Raw genomic sequence first — 14,866 nt, 5'->3', positions numbered from 1 at the left:
TCTAGTTACCTTCCTATGCTTACAGTTTTTCAACTGGCCACCCTGTGGAGATACTACTCAAAAATTCCCCAGACACTTGGAGGCACAAAAGATGGGATTGTGGGGAAGGGCTCCCATAAGTTATTTTGGGGTCAAAATAAGCAGACTAAAATATCTTGAGCTGATAAAGCAGGAGAGGGAGGGGAAAACACTTGTTACAGTCACATGCCAAGGCAACGCACAGTAGCAACCTCAGACTCCTGAGGCAGTAACACAGAGTCCAATACATTTTTTTTCTAGTGATCAGGGTATTAAATATTACTGGTCTTTTCTTGCCAGACTTAATGCCTTCAAAATTCAATCATGCTTATGCTTAATACCTAATTTGTCATAGCTTTAAATAAAGGTCTGATTCATTAAATCATATTCTCAAAATGTATCATACAATAACAATGTTTACGTACATCAAACTTCTGGGTTTTTAAAATAAAAAGATAAATTTGTTCAGCATCCAAATGTCTGGGTAGTTGAGTAAGCTCATTTGTTTTGAATCCTGAGAAGCTGCAACCCTAGAAAGAGGGAAGTATCACAGAACACTAATTACTTCACCCTTTTCAGTATAGTAGTCTCACAGGACTAGAGAAGACAGATAAATATTTAACTATAATTCATTAACATAATTATTTCACTTTCTCCTATTAAAATAAGTGAAAAATATTTATCTTACCTTAAAAAAATCTTCATATTTTCTGATTCCATGAAATTAAGAGCCCTGGCATATTCATATGCCAAATTACAAAAGCAAAACAAAATCATATTTCAGAACCAACTTTGACATAACCCAAATGATCAAGAATTTTAGCTAAACTACCGATAAAGAAAGGCAGGAGAAAGCTTCTATACCTGTACCCACCTCTTCCCTCAGAGCTCCATCTATATTTATAGCTACATCTATATTATTATAAACATTTTTCATTTCCACATGATACTTTTTAAAAAATGTTTATTTATTTTGAGAGAGAGAGAGAGAGAGAGAGAGAGAGAGAAACAGAGAGTGGGGGAAGGGCAGAGAAAGACAGGGAGACAGAATCTCAGGCAGACTCCACAGCTGTCAGTTCAAAGCCTGATGAGGGGCTTGAACCCACGAACTTTGAGATTCTGACCTGAGCTGAAACCAAGAGTCAGATGCTTAACTGACTGAGCCACCCAGGCGCCCCTCTACATAATACTTTTGATACATAATCTCATAGAACAGAAATTTTAAATACCTCTACAGTCTTCTTCGTCTCCATTTCATCTGAAAGCTGGAAAACATTTAAAACAAAATCTTTAAAAATCTTAAATTTTTATATTTTGTAAATTTGTTCAGATAACTTGTGTGGGTGTGTGTGTGCACGTGTGTGTGTATATCTCCTACCGAAGCCTAGAATGCTGTTGCTGTGCTAGATACTAGGAATACAAAGATGGTTCTTGCCCTCAAGCTAGCCATAGTTCAATAAGGGAATCAGATATGTATACAAACAAAACACAGAGGGATAAAGGGCTATAACAGAAATATAAAACTACTTATTGCCGTTTTGGTTCACTGGGAAATAGACTCTGAGGTGAAATTTAGTGTGCAGAATATCTACTGGGAGTGCCTTTGGGATCAATATCTATGGAAGGCAAAGAGAGAGGCATAATTGGGAAGTTAGAGAAGTCAGCTGTAATATATGCCTAACAACCTCAAAGCACTCTAAAAAGGGCTTTAGAGCTGAAAGGGCCCATCACAGTTATCCTGCACTGGGTTGAAATAGCTAGGCCTTTCCACCTCCAACTTGATCAGTCACTGGATTTAGGTGGTTCCTGGAAGAGTATGTCTTTAGAAGAGGAAGTTCTCTGTAGGTGAAGCAAATCCCGAAAGGGGCTGACAGCTAAAGGGTGTCCCCTAAAGCACTCTTAGCAGCTAGGGCAACAGATCCTTGACAGGCAGTTTAGGTGGTGTATCTCTATGTCCCCCATTCTACTTTACACAGAGAATAAGTAGCCTGTATACATTAGTTTTTGATCATTTCCACATCCCTACTTCCTCCAGGAATAACTAAGCTTACAGGAAAATCACACACATAAACACACACATTATACAATACGTATGTCATAAAGGAAATGACAAAGGAAACAAATTTGAAAGAACGAGAGCAGATTACTAACTGAAGGAAGATGACATTATTGACATTTAAAAAAGTATGCAAAGGAGCAAAAAAAGATTATTTAGGGAAAATAAAATCAATTATGATAAAAACAGACAGCTGTGTGCTTGAGAGCTACAGATATAATTAGTCAGTGAGGATGGGGTCAGATTTAGAAAGATGTTAATGTTAATCTCAAAGTCCTGGCTTTATTCTGTGGGAAGCAAAGATATACTAGAAGTTTTCAAAGAGCCCAGTAACAGTAATACAGAACTAGTGTTTGATTATACAACCTAGAAAAGATATCACAAAAATATAAATAACACATGTTAAAATCCAGATAAAAAAATCCAATAAAACACATTTAGCAATAAAAATAATTTAAACTTTTGTTAGTATAATTCATCTAAAGGTCATTGCAATAGATCCTCAGAAGTTATCTGATAAAATTCAAAAGTCAGAATTTTTGAAATTCCTTTAAAAATTAAAAAAAAAAGAAATTACCAGTGTTTTCATGTTCCCACAACCTAGAATGGATTACTGTTGACATTTTAGTATTTGCCTAAGACTTTTCTTTTTAATGTTTATTTTTGAGAGAGAGAGAGAGAGAGAGAGAGAGCGTGAGCAGGGGAGAGGCAGAGAGAGAGGGAGACAGAGAATCTGAAGCAGCCTCCAGGCTCTGAGCTGTCAGCACAGAGCCCGATGTAGGGCTCAAACTCATGAACTGTGAGATCATGACCTGAGCTAAAGTCAGATGCTTAACCAGGTAAGTTACCCAGGCACCCCTGCTTAACACTAATTTTTAAAATAAAATGTGAAATTTATATAATAAAGTATAAAGTTCAGATTCCCTTTTTACCATGATCTCTATAGTTCTATTCAGTGTTTCCCTTCCTTCAGATAGTCACTATTATTTTGTTGGGTTTGCATTCCTTCCATTCCATTAACAGATTTTTACCTATGTGTGTACCTATACATGAAGAATATGAACACTTCTTGTGTGTTTTTAAAATTTAAAGGAATCGTATCAACTGTACATACTATTTGGTAATTTGCTTTTTTTTTTTAATTTAAATTCAAATTCACTAACAGTATAGTCTTGGCTTCACAAGTAGACTCAGTGATTCATCTCTTACACATAACACCCAGTGCTCATCCCAAAAGGTTCCCTCTTTAATGCCCATTACCCATTTAAAACCATCCCTCTAACCACCTCCCCTCGAGGAACCCTCAGTTTTTTCTCTATATTTAAGAATTTCTTATGGTTTACCTCCCTCTCTGTTTTAATCTTATTTTTCCTTACTTTCCTCTATGTTCATCTGTTAACTTTCTTAAATTCCACATATGAGTGAAATCATATGTTATCTGTTTTTCTCTGACTTATTTCACTTAGTATAATACTCTCTAGTTCCATCCACGTTGTTGCAAATGGCAAGATTTCATTCTTTTTCATCGCCAAGTAGTATTTCATTGTATATATATATATATATATATATATATATATATATATATATATATACCACATCTTCTCTAAAACAAACTACTCATGAACAACAGATGTTGGCAAGGATGTGGTGAAAGGGGAACACTTTTGCACTGTTGGTGGGAATGCAAACTGGTGCAGTCACTCTGGAAAACAGTATGGAGTTTCCTCAAAAATTAAAAATAGAACTACCCTATGAACTAGCAACTGCTCTATTAGGAATTTATCCAAAGGATACAAAAATACTTATATGAAAGGGCACATGCACCCCAATGTTTACAGCAGCATTATCAACAGTGGTCAAATTATGGAGAGACCCCATATGTCCACTGACTGATGAATGGGTAATTTGGTTTTTTCACTCAATATTATGTTTTGACAATCTACCCAAGTTGATATTTATGAAATCTGTTAACTTCCACACAGCATTTCTGTCAACCTACCTAATCCCCCTGCAAAATATAAACAATAATTAAATAAAGAGAAGTTCATAGTCAACTTTTGCCAAACATCCAAAAGACAAATGATATCTAAATCTATATCTAAATCTGTATCTCTATCTATACCTAAATCTATATCTATATATCTATAAAACAAATGATATCCCAATATAACTACTATATTCTATAGTTTACAAACTAGAAAGAGAAATATAGCTAAGTAACTCATTTTCTGGGATTAGTGTAATTTTCATATGAAAACCAAAAGAAAATCATATCTTATCAAACACACATGCAAACATCCACACAAAACAATAGCGAATCCAATCCAGTAATGTAATAAAAAAGTATACCCTAAGAATATAAGAATAGAAGAAGAGAATATTAGAATATAAGAATGGCTCAACTTCTGAAAAGCTACTAATGCAATCATAGATTAAAAGTTGAAAGTAGCTTCTGCTATCATCACTGTGGATTATCTTCCTCTCTTTTCAAACCATGGAGATTCTTTTTCAAGTATTTGAGCAAGGAGATATCTATAGCTATAGCTGATCTCTATCAACATCACATACACATATCTTTAATAAACTAGGAATAAAAATAAATTTTATTGTGTAAAAAAACATTGTTATCTAAACATTTAAAATGATGCCTAATAGCAAAGTACTATCATTCTTTCTAAATTGAAGACAAGATGAGAAACCACTAACGCTATTGACTAGTATGCATATACCAAAAATAATTTCCTATATACCAACAATAACCCATTTAATAACTAATGGAAAAAAATCTCAGTGACATTAGTAATTAAAACTTAAGATACCTAAGAATAAATTTAACAGGGGATGTTTAGACTTTATATGAAGAAAATCACACAAATTTACTGATGACCTAAAACAAAATTCTTATGTTTTACTCCCTTACACAAAAATAAACATGAGATGAATTAAAGAATTAAGCACACACACACAATTATCTGTAAGAATGATACAACAGAACACAGGTGAAGGTATGTATGATCTTGTGATGAAGGAACACTTCTTAAATATTATGGCACTAAAGGCAGAAACTTCAATAGAAAATTATAGATGCATAAAAATATAAAAATCCTATATGACCAAAAAAAAAAAAACCTTCTTTGGGCTAAAAAGCTACAAAGAAAGTGGTATAAATATGTATAACACATATTACTGAAAGGGTTAACATTTTTAAAGCACAAACAGCTGTAAAAATGAAAAAAGAACAGCCCCCCAAATGGCCAAAGTTCATAAATAGGCAACTCAGAGTAATAGAAACACAAAGGCTAAGAAAAACCTGAAGTATCAACTTCATTAGTAAAACATATGCAATTGATAACATTTATGCCAATCAACTGTGCAAACATTCAAAGATATAGTATTAAATGTGGACAAGGAAATGGGTAAGGGATCAATCACAAACTCTATTGTACTACTTTTGTAGAGAAAAATTTGGCAATACATATCAAAACACTTAGGTTTTCACATTTCTTTTCCCATGCGGTTCCACTTCTGGAAATTTATCTTAAGAAAATAATCCTGGATGAGCACAATCTTTAGCTCCAAATAAGTTCAGAGCAGCTTTGTAAATAATACTGAATAATGAAAACTAACTTAAGTGTCTAACCAAAGAGCTATTACATTAGTTTATGCTTAATATGGTGAAGAAAAATATTTATTGATGAAAATTTCATAATACATTTAATGAATTAGAAATATATAATTAAAAAAAATTTTTATGTGTATTTATTTCTGAGACGGAGAGAGACGGAACATGAGTGGGGGAGGGGCAGAGAGAGAGGGAGACACAGAATCAGAAGCAGGCTCCAGGCTCTGAGATGTCGGCACAGAGCCTGACGCGGGGCTCCAACTCACAAACCATGAGATCATGACCCGAGCCGAAGTCAGTTGCTCAACCAACTGAGCCATCCAGGCGCCACAAGAAATGTATAATTTAATCCAAATTTTCTGAATTATTTTTAAAATAAAAGAAAGGTGAAAGTGACAACTAGATAGTGAGATACATGTGATTTGCTGATAAATGATAGAATTACAGCGCTTATCCTTTCTATTGCTTATCTATTTCTTCTGATTCTCTAAAATGACTACCTTAATCATAATCAGGAATAAACAAAGTAATTTTGAAATTTAAAAAACAAAATTTAATGAGGTGGGTAGGCTAGTGGTGGCACTTAAAGTCTTCATGACTGTAACATTATATAATTTTAGAATGTATTTTTGAAAAGGACTAGGTTTCTAAAAGTTCATTTGAAGTCTATTATAATTCTAATCAGACACTCAAAGAGATTTAACAAAAATTGACAAAGCAATTCTAAAGGTAATAAAAAATAATTGCTAATATTTTCTAAAGGAAGAGGACTGACATGGAATCTGCACTATTATAATAGTGAAGTAGGTTATTATAAATTATTAAATAGCTGGAGGTTGTATTGTATACATTAAGTCTTCAAGTAACATAGTAATGTGAAAAATGCCAACACTCTAATACTGAGTGTAAAGAAGAATATGAGTCCACCTATTTTAAAAACCCATAAACAGATACACAGGCAATAAAAGACTAAAGGGAAATGTTAAAAATGCTATCTGTGCTTATCTAGGAAATTACAGTAATTATATTTTCTGTGAAAATATAATTTTTCAAGGAAGATGAAAACAAATCCATACCATTATCTTCTTTCTCTTATGGTGCTTCCTTAGAAATGCCTTGTATCTTTCCAATTTTCTTTTAGAACCTTTAAAAGAATGATTAGATAAAATTTAAATACTTTAAAGAAATTACATATTAAACTAGTTAATGAGATCAACTAGCTATTTTGATAAGCATAATGCTAGACACACATACCCTTAGTTGAATGTACAAATACTGTATTAGGTTTCCTTTTTTTAGAAATGTCATGTTCTAACTAATTTGTCTTTGGTACTTCCTCCTAAATCTAAAGTTTTATCTCAGTTCTTTCCCACTGAATAAGCCCATGTTTTTCAAATAGCTTAGCTACTTACATTTGGTTATTTCATGGTCACCTTAAATTCAATAAAGTACAGTACTTTGGAGCAAGGCCCAGTGAAAGATTATGGGGGACTACTTTGAAGTCAGGTAACCTAGACCTGAGTTGAAGCTCAGACATTTACATATTGAGGACAATGAGTATATATAAAATATACATAAAATATAAAATATTTTTTGAAAATGTACACCTGTGCTCACTCTCTCTCTATACCTCCCTCTATTACAGACACACATACAAGCTATATATATAGCTTATATAATTTAAAAACACTTTTAACACTAAAAATGATGAAAAATTCAGTAAGAAAATTTATTTTTTTTTCAACTTTTTTTTTTTTTTTTTTTTTTGGGGGGGACAGAGAGACAGAGCATGAACGGGGGAGGGGCAGAGAGAGAGGGAGACACAGAATCGGAAACAGGCTCCAGGCTCCGAGCCATCAGCCCAGAGTCTGACGCGGGGCTCGAACTCACGGACCGCGAGATCGTGACCTGGCTGAAGTCGGACGCTTAACCGACTGCGCCACCCAGGCGCCCCTCAGTAAGAAAATTTAAACTAAAACAGTAGTGAATTTAATAGTATATTAAACACATTGTCAGAATTTGACAAATCAAGATGTAAAAAAGGAGGTCAAATATCTAATATAACTAATTAAATATATTTAACACACAGAAAAGACTTTGTAAGTAAACCAATATTATCATTTTTAAGGATTGTATTATGAAAAGTTTGCCCACTAAATAAAGAATAATACAAGAATCACCATTAGTACCTAAAGCTACTCTCTAAGCATTAAGAAATACAACTAGATAAAAAAGTATTATATAAATACTGAAAAAAGGTAAAAACAATCATTACTAGCAGATATGCTCTTCATTCAGTCTGTAGTTTTTCACTACTGAATGCTGAACACTTCCTACAAGCTAACCCAGCTCATGTAGCTCACCTTACTTTGGGTTTTAGGTGTTTTTGTTCTTATGTTTTGACCCTTGCTGCCTTGCTTGTCTCTGGTACCAACACAGAGTTGATGCAACCCTGTTTTCTTGTTATTCTGCTACCTCCACTCTAGCTTAACAAAGTTCACAACTATTTTAGGCTTTGTTCTAACAACACTTCCATTAAATCCACATGTTCATGTTCAACTAAAAATCTTGACTGAACTATGTTGAAATGAAGAAGTTTTAAAATAAAATAAATTTTATGTTTTTAGATATTTTACACCTTAGGATTTCATTCTTTATGAGAATGCACACACAGAGACAGACATGCAGATACACAAAAGTGACCATTACTTTACCATTATAAAGAAATAAAGTTTACTTGTCTCATAAATTATGCTGTTCCACTCAAATATTTTAGAGGCATGGTTTTTCAAAAGAATTGAACATTCCCTTAATCTTGACTCCATGGTAATGAGTGCATCATGTATTCGAGGGACAGTTCTCCACAGATGTGTATAAATTGACGTAAATGAACTATCTTCTTTTATTTTCTTTACAGTGTGTAACCATTTATCACTGTCTCCAAAATGGATTTCCCTTGGCCAATAATCCTGCAAAAAATGTGAATGAATACAACCTAAATCATTTTTGATGAATTTAAATAATAGAATTCAAAATCAATGAGCTAAAATTGAGACAATTCCATTGCATTATCTTTTTTTATATTACTGAAATATGATTAACATACAATGTTATGTTAGTTTCAGGTGTTGAAAATATTGCACAACACAGCATAATTTTTTATTAAATGCATTTTTTGAAACTGTGAAACAATCAAAAAGATTAGAAGTTTCAAATGTTTTACCAAAAAAATTTATTTCCTGAATCATTTGAAAATAAGTTGCTTACTTGACTGATGCCCCATCTTCCTCGAATACATTAGTGTGTATTTACTAAAAACAAAAACATTCTCCTAGATAATCAAAATATAACCATCAGTTCAGGAAATTGGCAGTCATACATTATTCCTACCTAATTCTCAGACTCTGTGCAAGTCTTATCAACTGAACCAATAATGCTGTTTATAGCAAAAGGATCTAGTTCAGTGTCATGTATTACATTTAGGCTTCATAAGTCTTTAGTCTCCTTCAGTCTACAAATTCCCCAGTCTTTTTTTGATCTCTTTGTACCATAAAACCTTGGATTACAAGTAGCTTGTTTTGTGAGTGTTCCACAAGATGAGCAAAAATTTCTAATAAATTTTAACTTGATAAACAAGTGATGCCTTACAATACGAGTAGTACATGACCCTGAAAGTCACATGGTCACAAGTGAGCCAATGGTTCTTCTCTCTCTCTCTCTGTCTCACTGATTGTAGGTGATCGTCTCCTGAGCTTTGATGCTCAGTCCCAAGCTGTGGTGTTTGGCAGAAATCATTGATTTTTCAGAATGTTGGAAGGTGCCCACAACTGGCACTCATGTATTTTTTGTCACTTCAAAGCACCTAAGGACAGTCCTTTGCTTTTCCATACAACAGTAAGCTTAGGAATTCTTTGCTTCTTTCTAGGTCAGGCTGCCTGCACATATAGAATATAGACCCTTTCCTCTGCTGTCTTATTACCAGTTACATTAAATATAGTATATAATAAGAGTTTATTAATATTGTACTGCAGTCAACATTTGTGTGAGCATACACAATGGCCCCCATGCAGAAAAGATTCCATTGAGTCAGTAGGTAGCAGTGATTCCATCAGTAATAGAGAAAGTTGTCCTACACAATAACCCTCCTCTCTCTCCTTCACACCAGCCAGGAAGGTTTTCAAAGTTAAGTGCAGGTTAATTCATTTATTTTTCTTTACATTTGTATTTTCTTTATTATTTTGTATTATATTACAGTATTGTAATCACTTTTATATAAATATTTTTGTGTTGTGGAATGAATCATCTGAGTTTCCATTATTTCTTATGGGGAAATTTGCTTTGATATACAAGTGCTTTGGATTACAAGCATGTTTCTGGAATGAATTATGCTCACAAACCAAGGTTCTACTGTATTTAAAACCATGAGTTCACAGTGAAACCTGGAATTCCAATTCCAAACATTCTAGTTTTCTTTCTTTCCATAGTACAATTACCACCTCCAACAGTGAAAAATCTAGTTGCCATTAACCTTGGTATATGTACTTATTTGATCGATCTTTTCAGGTAACCAATCTCTCCTCTCACTGGGAGCTTCTTTTCTATGTAGATGCCCTTTTCATCCTGCTTAGACTCTGACATCCAATGCCAGGCTGCCAATTCTTCAGGGATACCTTCCTTACCCCTACCTGAGCTCTGACTTCTCATACCAAGCCACAGCCTACTTCCATACATCCCTGGAAAAACTCCTCATCCCCAGCCACAGGTGGATATCATCTCACTCCCTTGGACCTTAGGCATCACATGTATACCCTCCTCACCATGGTTGAATTCAGATAGCTTTCCCAGGGCCATCACAGTACATCCTCCTCCCCAGTGCCAATATGGACATCTGCCTTGTTTGGGTCCCAAAGTGGCTTCAGGACTAAATTGCTCAGGAAAGGAAAGAGAGTAAGGGAAGAAGAGAAAGGGAAATGAAGGGAAAGGAAGGAGTTTCATAATAATATTTGCAAATCTAAATACAAGATTATCTTTTAATTATAATCAACTAATAGCAAAACAAAAAAAGTTGGCTACATTAAGAAAGGTGTATGAGTAAAAGAATGTTTTTTGCAATGGTAGAAAATCTGCAGAGAATAAACTCTTGAATGGAATTTGGGTGAGATATTCTGGGAATTTAGCTAAATGGGAATAAATATGAAGTCTGCAGATCAGGAATTATTTAAAATTTTAAATAGCTTGGTCTAATCCACTTGCCTTTTTCTTCCTTTAAAGACTTTCTGAACCCATCATACATGTCTTATTTATAAATTATGCTCTCTAATAATAGCAGGTACTTGAATAATACCTAGCTTCTAACTCTAGAAAACTTTCCTACAGGTATCTATGTCCCTCTACCATTTTAGGAAAAAGAATACACTTAGATACCTAAGTGCCATCTCTCAACTCCTACATATTGTATCTTAAACAAGACACAACCACCTGGAGAAGTTTCCTGCATTAAAATTTGGGTCTTATGTATCAAAAAGTACAAAGACATTGGAAGAATAAGATATAATCACAGGATGCAATTCTTGGAAACAAACATTGTCAAGTCAGAATGACAGCCACATTTGAAAACACAGTCCCTAGGGGTCATGTGTTGCTATTGCTAGGGGAGATTTGGGAGAGAGGAGAGACTAAAATGGAAATGCATTTGCCAGATTTTACAATATACACAAACCTTAATGAAAAATGTATCCTTATGCCAGACTTGAGATATCACAATCCTTGTTCCCAAGATATTGAAGTATATTATGAGGTGAATATAGTATTCCATAATCCTATAAGCCTGATATAAGATTCTGTCTTCTGTACTTTCCCAAGGTAATCAGGGGATTGACTGATGTCCCAAAGACATTAACATGAGTAAGGTGATGCATAACTAAGCCCTGATTTTTCACTGGCTTCTTCGTGGCTGCATGATTAAATGGATACCAGACGGTGATCTTGTGGCAGATCATACTTGCCTTTTCCCCCTCTTTCATTTCATTTTTCATACTTTCATTTATTATTCCTTTCATATTCCTATCATTATTTCCTTCATACTTTCATTTATTATTCCTTTCTATTTTTCCTTCAACCACCTGCTCCTTGAATAGAGTATCATCTGAAAGTAAATTTTGTGGCCAGTCCTAGGGAAGGTAAACTGGAGTCAACTAGCAGCCAACAGGCAGAAGAGCAGCCAGGCAAAAATGATGTCGTTACTGGCAGAGAGAAAATCAACACTACTAGGGTTTAAGCATCCGGAGTCCACAGTGATTATATTAATTTAAAAACAAATGTATTCCAATTCCAAAGAGACAAAAGAATTGGACTGGAAATTTCTGTTCCCTAAAGAGTTAAATTCTCCATTATAGCACTATAGTCTTCAGTGATAACGTCAGGAAGACATTTATCTTATTTAAAACGTCAGTGAAGCAAGAATCGGCTATGTGCTTCATATGTTTAGTTACTGCAATTAAACTTTGGCAGTGGCAGAGGCACAGAATATGACATACTGGTACACAACTAGAGATGGAGCCTAGTAGCTAGACAGAAGGGCTCTCTTGAAGTTTGAAAAGAGATTTTGTTTACTGAACATATGATTAGTTCTTCACCCATGTCCTAAGCCCTAAAAAAAAGTGCTGAGGTTTCCAAAAATGAGTAAAAACTATGAAGAATGACCAGGGTTAGAAGAATTGACTTTTAACTCTTCTTTCCTTAAGCTTTAAAAAAAGAATGAATGGATGGATGGATGAATAAACAGACAAACAGATAAATAAATAGGTTGTTCCCTAAAGAAAGACAATGGGATTGAAATAATTATTCCATTATAAAGTACCTTTGATCTTCTGAGAAAAATCACAGTAGGGATCTGAGTACCCTCTAGGTATGGATTATAAGTGTAGCAGACTTGTTTTTTTTTTTATTTTATTTTATTTTATTTTATTTTTTAATATATGAAATTTACTGTCAAATTGGTTTCCATACAACACCCAGTGCTCATCCCAAAAGGTGCCCTCCTCAATACCCATCACCCACCCTGCCCTCCCTCCCACCCCCCATCAACCCTCAGTTTGTTCTCAGTTTTTAACAGTCTCTAATGCTTTGGCTCTCTCCCACTCTAACCTCTTTTTTTTTTTTTTTTTCCTTCCCCTCCCCCATGGGTTTCTGTTATGTTTCTCAGGATCCACATAAGAGTGAAAACATATGGTATCTGTCTTTCTCTGTATGGCTTATTTCACTTAGCATCACACTCTCCAGTTCCATCCATGTTGCTACAAAAGGCCATATTTCGTTTTTTCTCATTGCCACGTAGTATTCCATTGTGTATATAAACCACAATTTCTTTATCCATTCATCAGTTGATGGACATTTAGGCTCTTTCCATAATTTGGCTATTGTTGAGAGTGCCGCTATAAACATTGGGGTACAGGTGCCCCTATGCATCAGTACTCCTGTATCCCTTGGATAAATTCCTAGCAGTGCTATTGCTGGGTCATAGGGTAGGTCTATTTTTAATTTTCTGAGGAACCTCCATACTGTTTTCCAGAGCGGCTGCACCAATTTGCATTCCCACCAACAGTGCAAGAGGGTTCCTGTTTCTCCACATCCTCTCCAGCATCTATAGTCTCCTGATTTCTTCATTTTGGCCACTCTGACTGGCGTGAGGTGGTATCTGAGTGTGGTCTTGATTTGTATTTCCTTGATAAGGAGCGACGTTGAACATCTTTTCATGTGCCTGTTGGCCATCCGGATGTCTTCTTTAGAGAAGTGTCTATTCATGTTTTCTGCCCATTTCTTCACTGGGTTATTTGTTTTTCTGGTGTGGAGTTTGATGAGCTCTTTATAGATTTTGGATACTAGCCCTTTGTCCGATGTGTCATTTGCAAATATCTTTTCCCATTCCGTTGGTTGCCTTTTAGTTTTGTTGGTTGTTTCCTTTGCTGTGCAGAAGCTTTTTATCTTCATAAGGTCCCAGTAATTCACTTTTGCTTTTAATTCCCTTGCCTTTGGGGATGTGCCGAGTAAGAGATTGCTACGGCTGAGGTCAGAGAGGTCTTTTCCTGCTTTCTCCTCTAAGGTTTTGATGGTTTCCTGTCTCACATTCAGGTCCTTTATCCATTTTGAGTTTATTTTTGTGAATGGTGTGAGAAAGTGGTCTAGTTTCAGCCTTCTGCATGTTGCTGTCCAGTTCTCCCAGCACCATTTGTTAAAGAGACTGTCTTTTTTCCATTGGATGTTCTTTCCTGCTTTGTCAAAGATGAGTTGGCCATACGTTTGTGGGTCTAGTTCTGGGGTTTCTATTCTATTCCATTGGTCTATGTGTCTGTTTTTATGCCAATACCATGCTGCCTTGATGATGACAGCTTTGTAGTAGAGGCTAAAGTCTGGGATTGTGATGCCTCCTGCTTTGGTCTTCTTCTTCAAAATTACTTTGGCTATTCGGGGCCTTTTGTGGTTCCATATGAATTTTAGGATTGCTTGTTCTAGTTTCGAGAAGAATGCTGGTGCAATTTTGATTGGGATTGCATTGAATGTGTAGATAGCTTTGGGTAGTATTGACATTTTGACAATATTTATTCTTCCAATCCATGAGCAGGGAATGTCTTTCCATTTCTTTATATCTTCTTCAATTACCTGCATAAGCTTTCTATAGTTTTCAGCATACAGATCTTTTACATCTTTGGTTAGATTTATTCCTAGGTATTTTATGCTTCTTGGTGCAATTGTGAATGGGATCAGTTTCTTCATTTGTCTTTCTGTTGCTTCATTGTTAGTGTATAAGAATGCAACTGATTTCTGCACGTTGATTTTGTATCCTGCAACTTTGCTGAATTCATGTATCAGTTCTAACAGACTTTTGGTGGAGTCTATCGGATTTTCCATGTATAATATCATGTCATCTGCAAAAAGCGAAAGCTTGACTTCATCTTTGCCAATTTTGATGCCTTTGATTTCCTTTTGTTGTCTGATTGCTGATGCTAGAACTTCCAGCACTATATTGAACAACAGCGGTGACAGTGGGCATCCCTGTCGTGTTCCTGATCTCAGGGAAAAAGCTCTCAGTTTTTCCCCGTTGAGGATGATGTTAGCTGTGGGCTTTTCATAAATGGCCTTTATGATCTTTAAGTATGTTCCTTCTATCCCGA

General features: G+C 35.0%; 1 protein-coding gene across 6 annotated transcripts in view; it reads right to left on the bottom strand.

Annotated features, from left to right (window-relative positions):
- FAM227B (family with sequence similarity 227 member B) overlaps positions 1-14,866 on the bottom strand; it is a 213,586-nt gene that overhangs the window by 183,893 nt on the left and 14,827 nt on the right. For all 6 annotated transcript variants that reach the window (XM_042988909.1, XM_042988907.1, XM_042988906.1 and 3 more), the window contains 4 exons: positions 8,434-8,665; positions 6,773-6,840; positions 1,248-1,283; positions 444-548 (listed from right to left, as the gene is read on the bottom strand). In XM_042988909.1, coding sequence (XP_042844843.1) covers positions 444-548; positions 1,248-1,283; positions 6,773-6,840; positions 8,434-8,665 — 441 coding nt within the window. The remainder of the gene's footprint in view (positions 1-443; positions 549-1,247; positions 1,284-6,772; positions 6,841-8,433; positions 8,666-14,866) is intronic.

Source organism: Panthera tigris, chromosome B3 (assembly GCF_018350195.1).
Source record: "Panthera tigris isolate Pti1 chromosome B3, P.tigris_Pti1_mat1.1, whole genome shotgun sequence".
NCBI classification, from domain to species: Eukaryota; Metazoa; Chordata; class Mammalia; order Carnivora; family Felidae; genus Panthera; species Panthera tigris.
Note: the sequence above shows the minus strand (reverse complement) of the source record. Positions and strands in the feature narration are given on the sequence as shown.